At 38.5% G+C, this 11811-nt stretch overlaps 1 protein-coding gene across 1 annotated transcript in view; it reads left to right on the forward strand.

The window, feature by feature from the left end:
- The window catches only part of RPN1 (ribophorin I), a 35953-nt gene that overhangs the window by 10957 nt on the left and 13185 nt on the right, over positions 1 to 11811 (forward strand). The window contains exons 4-5 of the mRNA XM_004702356.3: positions 4526 to 4735; positions 5584 to 5776. Of these exons, the coding sequence (XP_004702413.1) occupies positions 4526 to 4735; positions 5584 to 5776 (403 nt within the window). The remainder of the gene's footprint in view (positions 1 to 4525; positions 4736 to 5583; positions 5777 to 11811) is intronic.

Consider the following 11811-nt stretch of genomic DNA (forward strand, 5'->3'; position numbering starts at 1 on the left):
GTTTCAGAAGATATTTTAGCCCTCAGGACTCAAGAAAGTCTGCATTACATGAGAATCAGAAATTCTATTCTGCATTTTTCTTACCTTTGCATCCGGGCTCTTCTTGTGGGGTCTTTGATCAAACATTTAACAATGGTAGCTGGGTATTATCCACCTGGTTTCCTGTATGAGGGGACTGTTATTTGTAAAGGTAATTAGCCACACAATCCATAGTCTCCTGTCTGGGTTCTCCTTTCTCTCTTGCTCCACACAAATACAAATAGAGACCAAAAGCTGTGCCTTTGGTGGCCACTTGAAAGCTTTGTAAGCCCCCAGAGACAAACTAGGAAGTAGAATAGGAGTACCGTGAAATCATGCTCTTTAACCTCTAAAGCACTGAACCAAATCCCATAAGGTGTTTGGTTGTATAAAGTCTCAGCATGTATATTTTTCCTGGGTGTTGATATAAATATATGTTACATAGTTTTTGCCAGTTAACTTTTTTATAATGCACAGCTTATTAATAAAAATTACGTAAATCAGCTTTGCAACCTCACTCTTAGTCAATGTAATTTTCCCCTCACCTTAAACTGAAATGCAGTATTCCATAAGCAGTAGGCCCCCCTTCTCCCTTTCTCCCAACCTTTGTCACCACAAAGAAACTGTGATCTTTTTATGTAAGTGAGGTAATAACAGTATCTGTCCTATTTGTGATTGACTTTTTTTAAGTTCTACTCATAGCCTATATCATGACTTCATTTTTCTTACTGGCTGAGTAGTAATCCATTGTATGCATATACTATGTTTTGCTTATTCGTTGATGGGCATTAAGGTTAGTTCCACTTTTGTCTCTTGTGGATAGGGCTTCAGTGAACATTGGTGAAAAATACATGTTTTGGTCTCTGCTTTTAAGTCTTTGGTATTTATCTAGGAGTGGAATTGCTGGTCATATGGTAGTTCCAATTTTAGTTTTTTGAGGAAAGCATTTTCCGCAACATGTGTACCATTTTACATTTCTTCCAGCAATGGATAAAGATGAAAATTTCCCTAAATCCTTACCAACATTGGTTTTCCCCTGGATTTTTATTTTTCAGTCTTAGTCATCTTTAACTCACCACCATCAAGTCAGTTCTGACTCAGTGACTGTGTAGGACAGAGTAGAATTGCCCCTGTAACTTGTTATTTGCTGCATAAAATCCCACTAATTGGATGACCTATAGATTATTTGCCAAGTGTCCTATAATTGGGCAGTTAGGGTTTTTTAAAATTCAAGTTTAACACTACAGTATGCATCTTTTTGCATGAAACATTTTACATATTCTTAGGATATATTTTCTTAAAGTACATGAACATTAAAAAAAACCTTGATGTATGTTGCCAAATTTTTCCAGAGATTTCACCAATTCATTATACTATGGTATGAAACTGCCAGTTTCCTTATACCATTGCCAGTATAACATTAAATGGTATCAATTATTATTATAAATTAAATAGAACTTCATAATCAAAGAATGAAATAACAAGAGCTATAAGAGTTAGCAAAATAAAGGGAGAATGGGTAGGAAAGAGGGAACCGATTACATGGAACTGTGTGTGACCTCCTCCCTGGGGGACAGACAACCAAAAAGTGGATGAAGGGAGACGTTGGACAGGGCAAGATATGACAAAATATCCATTTATAAACTATCAAGGGCTCATGCGGGAGGGGGGAGCGGGGAGGGAGGGGAAAAATGAGAACCTAATGTCGGGGGTTTAAATGGAGAGAAAATGTTTTGAGAAACGATGTACAAATGAGCTTTACACAATTGATGTGTGTATGGATTGGGATAAAAGTTGTATGAGCCCCTAATAAAATGTTAAAAAAAAAAAAAAGAGTTAGCAAAATATACCTTATCTTGAGTTCTTTATGTGGGTTTTGGGGAATAAGGTTGTTTTTCCAGTACTTTTATTTTAGATCGCATTTCTGTAGGGTTCTAGGTAGAACCTTTTGACATCTGTAGTTATTTAATGACTAGAAAGATATTTTAATACTAATACCAGTGGTAAAATTGGCAAAGGAATTGGAGAATTGCTTTAGGTCTCACTTTTTTCCTCACTGGAAGGCAGAATGTGAGCTAGAACTTCCACCTAGTAGAATACTTAAAGACCTAGTAATATTGTCCCTTAGTAGGTTTATGATCTTGAACAAGTTAATAAAAACTGGTAGGTCTTGTGTTTGTTTTTTTTTTTAGTGTGTAAAGTGAAGGTAAATAGCACTTCATTTTATTGTTTTGAGGATTAAATGAGATACAATTTTATTTAACACTCAGAAATTGTACATACAGGTCAAGTCAAAAAGTATTGCTAAAAATATTAGAAACTTTATTAAACATAATTATCAGAATGGGACAAATCTTAGATCCAGGTTTATATTCTTTGGAAGGCATTGTTTCCATCTCTCACTTCCCCAGAGATTCTTCAGTTCACACCAGACCCAGACAGCAGGTTGGGCATCCATCCTGGAGGGACTCGCACTGTTTCTTTAACTATTTTGAGCTTTGGGAACAAAAATCTGAACAGGCAAGATCAGGGTGGTAGAGTGGATAGGATGCGGCTTCCCAGTGAAATTCTCACAGAACAGTCTGTTACTCGCAGAATGTGAGCCGTGATGGAAAAAAAGCCATGTTGCAACTTTCCTGGCCTTTTCCTCACCAATGCAGTTTTCAGTTTTCTTAAAACTTCTCATAAGCTCTTGCTATTGCCCTGTGTTTTCTGAGGAAATCTATCAAGATGACCCGTGTAGGGACGCAGAAAACTATTGCCATCACCTTCTGAGCCCACTTCTCTGCCTGAATTGAACTGCTCCAGCAGATCCCCTCAGAAGGGTTGTTATGATTCGACTGTGCTCTCTGGATTGTATTGGCAAATCTGACTGGTTCCTGGTTATGATTCATTCCATAAAACTGTCCTCTTTAGCTTCAATCTTGTTTAACAAACTAATGGGAAGAAAGATGAATTCGTTAGTTAGCTGATCTCCACGGAATGCTTTTGACACTCATTGAGCCAAAAGCTTGGTGAAGCCAAAATGTTTGCTTAAAATTCAAAGTGCCAAGCTCTGTGAGATACCAACTTCAGTAGTTATTGCATCCATGGCAGTTCTGTAGTCTTTGGTCCCCAGTTGCTGGACTTCAGCCATAGTTTCTTTACTCGTTGAGGTTGACTGTCTTCATTCTCATGGACCATTTTTGAGGTCTTTCTGACTGTCTTACAACACTTCATCTAAAATCTGTTACTTGATGTTGGGCAGCATTACTATAGACCTGTTGCAGAGCTTTAGGGATCTGAGAAGATGGCCACTTAAGTTTTGTTAAAAATTTGACATTAGCCCTGACCTCAAAATCTTGTTTTCCCCATTGCACAGAAGGAATCTTTTTTTGTTTTGAAGGTGCCCTGAGGAGACTAAAACAAGTGTATTACTGAGAGACCTTGTTCCTAGTCACCCACTGATTGCAGACATGAACTGGAATCTTAGTAGCAATGCATTTTGATTTATTCTCACACATGATGGGGCTTCAAAATGTTTGTGGAAAAATGGGATTAAATTATTATGGAGTGATCTATATATAATCCCCTCCCAGGAGGACAGACAACAGAAAAATGGGTGAAGGAAGACATCAATCAGTGTAAATCACGAATAAATAATAGTAATTTATAAGTAACCAAGGGTTCATGAGCGAGGAAGGGTGGGGGTCGGAGGGGAAAAATGAGCTGATACCAAGGGCTCAAGTAGAATGAAAATGTTTTGAAAATGATGATGGCAATAAGTGTGCTTGACACAATGAATTTATGTATGGATTGTGATAAGAGCTGTATGAGCCCCCAATACAATGATAAAAATAATGATTATGGAGTTTTTTTTTACCAAACTTTTAGGAGCTCCCTTGTATGTATTAACTTAAAAGTCTTTTAAGTCACTTTCAGGGTAGAAATGAAGGGTAGAAAAATTGAACAATGCTACGAATCACCTTTAGTTTTGAGTTTATTTTTTAACTGATTGAGTAGAGGTTTTATATTCATTAGATTTAATGTATTTCCTAGTCAGTTTTTTTTCCCTATTTAATTTCCAATTTAAGATTTTATTTTGAAACATTAACATTTTTTAGAAGGTAGTGGTTTTCATTGTAAAAATTTAGAAAATAAAAGTAGCAAGGAGAAAACAAACCATTTATTATTCTACTCATTCCCTGTGAAATTCTCATGTATTTCACCTCAGGCTCTTTTATTTCCCTTCCTTTGATAGTGGCTATGAAATCAGTGAGTATAATTTTCTTTTTTAATAAAAACAAATTATGTCGGGACATAAATTTAGAATGATTTCATATATCCTTTTCCAACTAATAATTTGAACATCTCAATATGTCATAAGAAATTCATAGTCAATATATGCAATTTTTTATATGTTTTATATTCTATATTCTTCTGTGGCTGAGCATAGATTGTTTCCTGTTGTTTTAAACTCAAAGAATGTTGCCCAAACTTGAAGCTACTTGTTTTCCTTCCTTTCCAGGATCCTTTTAAAGTACATTACGAGAACAACAGCCCGTTCCTGACTGTCACCAGCATGACCCGCGTCATCGAGGTCTCTCACTGGGGCAACATCGCTGTGGAAGAAAACGTAGACTTGAAGCACACGGGTGCTGTGCTCAAGGGGCCTTTTTCGCGCTATGACTACCAGAGACAGCCAGATAGTGGGATAGCCTCCATCCGCTCTTTTAAGGTATAGGATGCACACGCTTGTCATTGTGAGGGAATATTACTTCTTCATGTTTGCTTTTTCTCTTGCTTTTGAAACTAGGTAAATATAGATGGCTGTTTGGGATTGACTGGTACCCATGTAGTTGAGTATTAAGAAAGCATTTCTATTTATCTCTTTTTCAGAAAACATTTTTAAAAGAAAACAAATCCTCATTTACGAGTAGACAACTTGTTTTAAAGTGGTTTTGAATAATAGGATGAGAGGGAGATATTTACACAGTACAGTTGTCCGAACAATAGTATATTGCTGGCCTTTCAGTATATTATCTTTTATAATTCTTGTCTTTAAGAAACATTAACTGATCGTATAGTTTGTATCTTTTGTCTTCGAAATGGAATTTTAAAAATTCATTTTATTGGATAGAAATGGAATTTTATATTTTCCACGTAATTACAAAAGGGGTCACTACAAAAAAAGTATTACATTTTATCCCTTCTTTGCCTGTTTTCAGAATGTGCTTCCCATAACCTTAACACTAAGTGATTTGTTATAGTTCCTTCCATCTTTAGATTCCCTTTCTTCAAAATAACCTGAGATTATGTTTTACAGTCTTTGTAAGTCTTCAGCATGCACAAAAGTATTTGAGTTTCTTTATAAGAATTCGGCTACTTGCCAGCCTTGTTGGAGAAGTAGATGTGATTTATAGGCATTTTGAAGCTTTAGGGGGAGAAAGTTAGGCAATTTTAGATTGTTTTTAGTTTGGATGCTTTTTAAATTAAATGATGCTATGGTACAGATGAGTGTTTGGGATCATTTCTTCAGACTAGGTTTCTAGACTATTTAGAACGGTCTGTCAACTTCTCTTGCAGACAATCCTCCCTGCTGCTGCCCAGGATGTTTATTACCGGGATGAGATTGGCAATGTTTCTACTAGCCATCTCCTTATTTTGGATGACTCTGTGGAGATGGAAATCCGTCCTCGATTCCCTCTCTTTGGCGGATGGAAGACCCATTACATCGTTGGCTACAATCTTCCAAGCTATGAATACCTTTATAATTTGGGTCAGTCTTTCCTTCTAGGTTGGGAGAGAATGTTCTCTTGTCGTTCCTAGGAAGGCTGGGATATCTGGAACAACTTTTCATGAGTGGGTACAAATCATTATTGCAAAAGTAATACTAATCTATATGACCTTCCTAATAAGGCTATCTGACTCCTTTGTCATCAGAAAGGAGCCCTGGAGGCAGGGTGGTTACGCATTGGGCTCCTAACTGCCTCTCCTGGGCAGGAGGGACTTTAGACTTGCATAGAGTTACAGTCTCAGAGACCTACAGTGGCAGTTCTATCCTGCCTTATAGGGTCGCTGTGAGGTAGCATCGACTCATTGACAATGAGGGGTTTCTTAATTATCAGAAAGAAAAATTTATTGTCTAATAAGAAACACTTCACATATCACCTAGAACTGACATTTTTGTCTTTTTTATTGTAAAATATTAAAAAAACTATACTGTAAAATAAAATACAGAAAACCAAACAACATTTTCAGCAAGATATGAAAAGAGAAATACCTTGTAGCCATTACCCAAGTCAGTAGCGTTTGCCAGCTACTTAAAAACCTCTTCCCTCCTGCCATTAGTCTTCACTTTAAATTTTAGTAATAATCTCCTTGAAGTTCTTAACATAGTTTTATTGCCTACATCAATATTTCTCAGCACTATAGTTGTGCCCTTTTCTGATATTTTTTTTTTCCCTTTTAGTTTCTCTTAAATCTACGAATTCCGTCCTTATTTTCCTTGCAGTTTATCTGTTCAAGGACTTGAGCCGCTTTAATTTGGATTTTGCTGATTGCTTAATCAGGGTGCAATTCAGCACAATCCTTTGTCCCCCTCTGCATTTCTTGCAAATTGACAATTGTCTGGAGACTTGGTCAGATTCAGTTTTAATCCCTTGACAAGATTTGAGAGGAGGAAGTCTTTAATTAAAAGGCTAGCTCTCCCTCTTGTGCTATTGGTATGCATTACTTAGGGTGAGTACTTTATTGGGAACTACAAGTGCTGGTCGTCTAATTCTAGCTTCTTTTTTTTTTTCATTAAGTAGAATTTTAAGGAAGACATTTGATCTCATTTGCTGTGTTTTTTCAGTGTTGTAGTTCATTTAGAAAGGGCAGGAAAACATTTCATTCCATTTTACTTGCTAGATGGCCAATTATTATTATTCTTAAAAAACAAAATAGCTTTATACTGTGATTTGGGGTGAGGTTTATAGAGCAGACCAATTTTCCATTCAACATTTCATACACAGTTTGTTTCATCTCATTGATTGCAGTCCCCACAACATAATGTCACTTATTCTGTTCCTCATCCTTTCCTAACCCTTATAAACTTTGTTTTTGGGTAAGTGCTGCCCTTTGACCTCAGGAGTATTGAAAGGTATGCTTCCCTCTGAAGTGACAAACAGCATACTTGCTTCAGGGCCTTTCCTCAGCTTTGGGCTGCCTTTTCCTCAGAGTTGGTGGTTGATCCCCTCTCTTCCTGGTCCCTGCTGAATTGCCCTCCTTACAGGAGCAGAAAGCCTCATTTTTCTCCTTCAAAGTGGATTGTGAGTTTGAACCACCAAACTTGTTAGCAGCCCAATTCATAACCCACGACAGGAGCTGGGCCATGTCAAATAGATTCAGGAACTTGATTGTCTAAACGTGGGAAATCTGAGCACCAATTAGGGCAATACATGCAAAGCAGTGAAATCCATTAGACATTTAAAGTCCTCAGTAGATAATGCATTAAAAAATCCCAAAACCTTAGGTGAGCTCTTTAACCACTGTACTAGGGCTCCTTAAAAAACAGGTCACTCAAAAAAAAACCAAAAAAAAAAACCAGGTCACTCAGAGCAGACAGGTGTATGCAATTTTACATACATATCTTACATAAAATTATCTTAATTTTTACAACATCCAAACTGTAAAGAATACTAACCACTTTTAGATCAAAAGGCTAAGTGAACCATTCAGTATGTGGAGGGTTTGAATTTGGTCAAAAAGAGAAAGCCCTTGTGGCTAAATAAACAGTTCATCAGCAGGACCTGCAGATACTTTTGTGTTAAAGGGTGAAATCTATGCTTTTGAGCGCAGTAGCCTTCTAACATACAGCCAGTCTGCTTGCCTTTGGAAATGCCCATCTACACACACACTGACAAGAGGATTGATCCCAGACGCACAGAAGGGAGCCTGTATGGAAAGTGTTCTGCACTTTTGTGTATCCTATTGTCAAGAGCCAGTCATTTTGATCACTTTCAGTCTTTCCACAAATTTATGCTGAGCACTTTCCATGTGCCAGTTGTTGAGCTGGGACTAAGATGAATAAAACTATAGCTGTGAGTAAATCATCAAACTCCCTGCTTTCATTCCAGTTGGGATGGAGGGAAGATAGGAAAAGCAAACGAGAGGAATATCTAGTAACGACGCTAAGGGTAAGAATAGGCAGGGAACAAAGGGGTTAGCTAGGGGAGACCTCATTACTAGGAGGGCAAATTCGAACCTAACTGTATTCTTTGTAGTCTGTTTTACAGTGCATTCTGGGTGATGGCAAGGTTTCCATGTCCCCTCCTTGGTCTGGTCTGAGGGAATTCAGTGGAGGATTCATCCATGTGGGTGGGACTCTGCAAATGGATTTTGGGCTTTCGCGGCCATCATTTGTTAGGTGCGGTCGAGTCGGTTCCGAGTCATGTGACCTTAGGTTCTGGCAACCCTGTGTACAGTAGCGTGAAACACTGCTCATTCCTGCACCATCTTCACAACTATTCCAGCTCAAGGAGGCAGTCTCTGTGCCTTTCCATCTTTGTCGAGGATCTGCCTCTTTTGCACTACCCCTCTACTTACCAAGTACTACTTACTGTCTCTTCTGATAACGTCCGAAAAACAGGAGATGAGTGAATTCCCCCCATCCTTGCTTCTCAGGAGCTGCTGTACTTCTTCCAAGACAGATTTGTTTGTTTGTTTGTTTGGTCTTTCCAACGTGCTTTGCCAGCACCATCATTCACGTGCATTGATTCTTCATTAGTCTTAATATCCAACTTTGACATGCTTATGAAACTATTGAAAATACCATGACTTGGGTCATGTACACCTTTAATTCTCAGAGTAGTATCCTTTCTTTTCAACACTTTAAAGAGATCTTATGCAGTAGACTTACCCAATACAGTACATCATTTAATCTGACTGCTGCATCATGAGCATTGACTGGATTCAAGGGAAACGAAATCCTCAACAACTCCAGCCCCTTGTTCTGTTTATCATGATTTTACCTGTGTTTCAACTGAGAGGATTTTGGGGATGCTTGAGTATGCAGTTCAAAACCACCAGCGGCACCACTGGAGAAAGACAAGACATTTTACTCCAGTGAAAAGTTACAGTCTCAAACCCACAAGGGCAGTTCTACCCTGACCTATAGGGTCACGGAGTTGGCATCCGCTCAGGTTCATTTTGTTTGTTTGAGTTACATTAAGTTGTTATCCATACTGAAGTCTGCAGTCCTCGATCTTTATTAGTGCTTGCCTCAAGTCTTCCTCACTTTAAGCAAGCAAAGTTGCGTCATCTGCATAGTGTAGGACATCAATAAGGCGGCTTCTAATCGTGATAGTGCAGTCTTCATGTGGTGTCCAGTCTCTCAGATTATTTGCTCAGCATACAGATTGAATCAGTCTGCTGAGGCTACAACCCTGCTGCACACCTTTCCTGATTTTTAATCACGCAATATTCCCTGTTCCGGTATCACAGCTGCCTCTTGATCTATGTACAGGCAGGTTTCACATTAGCACAATGAAGTTCTGGTATTCCCATTGTTAAGGCTAACCACAGTTTGTTGTGATCCACACAGTCAAATGCCTTTGCATAGTCAATAAAAAAACACCTTGCTGATGTCATCTGCTTTCAGCCAAGATCCATCAAACATTAGTAATGATATCTCGTGTTCCATTGTTGTCTTAATCAGGCCAGAACCTCTTGTGGCTAGCTCTCTGTCAGTGTTATTGCTGCAACTATTGTTGGATGATGTTAGCAAAATTTTACTTGCACTTGAAATTAATGCTAATTTTCTGATTTGTGCATCCTGTCGGATCACCTTTCTTTGGAATGGGCACAAATAAATGGCTCTTCTCCAGTCAGTTGGCCAGGTTACTGTCGTCCACATTTCTTGGCATAGAGAAGTGAGTGCTTCCAGTGCTTCATTAGCTTGTTGAAACATTTTAATTGGTATTTCATCAGTTTCTGCCTTGTTTTGGGCTAATGCTTTCTGTGCATCTTCAACTTCTTCCTTCAGTACCTTTGGTTCTTGATTATATGGTAGCTCTTGAAATGGTTGGATGTGGACTGGGTCTTTTTGGTATAGTGACAGTGTGTGTTCTTAATCTTCCTTTGAAGCAGCTTCCTGCATTGTTCAATATTTTGCCCATAGACTCTTTCAGTATTACGCTTTGAGGTTTGAATTTTTTTGAGTTCTTTCAGTTTAACATATACTGAGGCTGTTTTTCCTTTTTGGTTTTCTAACTCCAGGTGTTTGCACATTTAATTATCATATTTTACTTTGTCTTCTCGAGCTGCCCTTTCACATTTCTTTTCAGCTCTTTCACTTCATCATTTCTTCTATTTGCCTTAGCTATTCTGTGATTAAGATCACGTTTCAGAGTCTCTTCTGCATCTTTTCTAACCTTCATGTCGTCGTAGTGACCTTTTGCTTTGTTCATGAGTGACGCTCTTGATGTTATTCTGCAGCTCATCAGGTCACCTGTCCTTCGTGTGCGGTGTCAGATCTGCACTTGAGATGTCTCAGAATTGAGGTGGGATGTACTCAAAGTTATATTTTCACCTTGTTGAACTTGTTTTATTTTTTCCCCAACTTCACCCTAAACTTACGTATGAGCGATTGATGGTCTAAGCCTCAGTAGGCCTCTGACCTGGTTTTAGCTGCTGATACTGAGCTGCTGCTGAATCGTCTCTTCCCCGAGCTGGCCGTAGGTTTGATTTATGTGTCTCCTGGTGAAGTCCGCATGGCTAGTCACTATTGGAGTTGTTGACAAAAGGTACTTACAGTGAAGAAGTCTTTGTTCTTGCAGAACTCTGTCATGCGATCTCCAACTTCGTTTCTGTCACCAAGACCTCGTTTTTTTCGACTATTGTCATTTCACCTTCTGCTCCAAATACCAGTAGTGAACAGTGCATCTTGATTGTGTGTTTGGTCAACCTCAGACTTAGTAAGGTTAGTCAAATTAGAAGTTAGTAAAGTTTTCAATTTCTTCAGTAGTGGTTATTGCATCAATTTGAATAATAGTTGTAATGACTGGATTTTCTTGTATACAGATAGACATTATCCCATCACAGACAGCATTGTGCTTCAAGATAGATATTGAAATGTCCAATTTGTTGAGTGTAATATAATTCCTCTTGAATCTGTCATTTTCGGCATAGTAAACCATATGATTGTGATTTAAAATAGCAATACCAGTCTATTTTAGCTCTCTGACATCTAGGATATAAGCCTTTTTTTTTTAACAGTAATTTAAACCTTTTTTTTTTTTTTTTTAGGAGTCAATCTTGACTCACTCCCTCACTCTCATTCACTCACTCTCATTCACTCTCTCACTAACTCACTCTCTCACTCTCATTCACTCACTCACTCTCTCACTCACTCTCATTCACTCACTCACTCACTCACTCACTCTCTCACTAACTCACTCATTCACTCACTCTCATTCACTCACTCACTCACTCTCATTCACTCACTCTCATTCACTCACTCTCATTCACTCACTCTCTCTCACTTTCATTCACTGACTCTCATTCACTCACTCACTCACTCACTCACTCACTCACTCTCATCCACTCACTCACTCACTCACACTCTCACTCTCATTCACTCACTCACTCTCTCACTCTCATTCACTCACTCTCACTCACTCACTCACTCTCTCACTCTCATTCACTCACTCTCACTCACTCACTCTCATTCCCTGACTCACTCTCTCACTCTGATTCACCCACTCTCATTCACTCACTCACTCTCTCACTCACTCCCTCCCTCACTCTCATTCACTAATTCACTCTCTCACT

This window comes from Echinops telfairi, unplaced genomic scaffold, assembly GCF_000313985.2.
Source record: "Echinops telfairi isolate 266 unplaced genomic scaffold, ASM31398v2 ScPeMD7_31;HRSCAF=116, whole genome shotgun sequence".
Taxonomy (NCBI): Eukaryota; Metazoa; Chordata; class Mammalia; order Afrosoricida; family Tenrecidae; genus Echinops; species Echinops telfairi.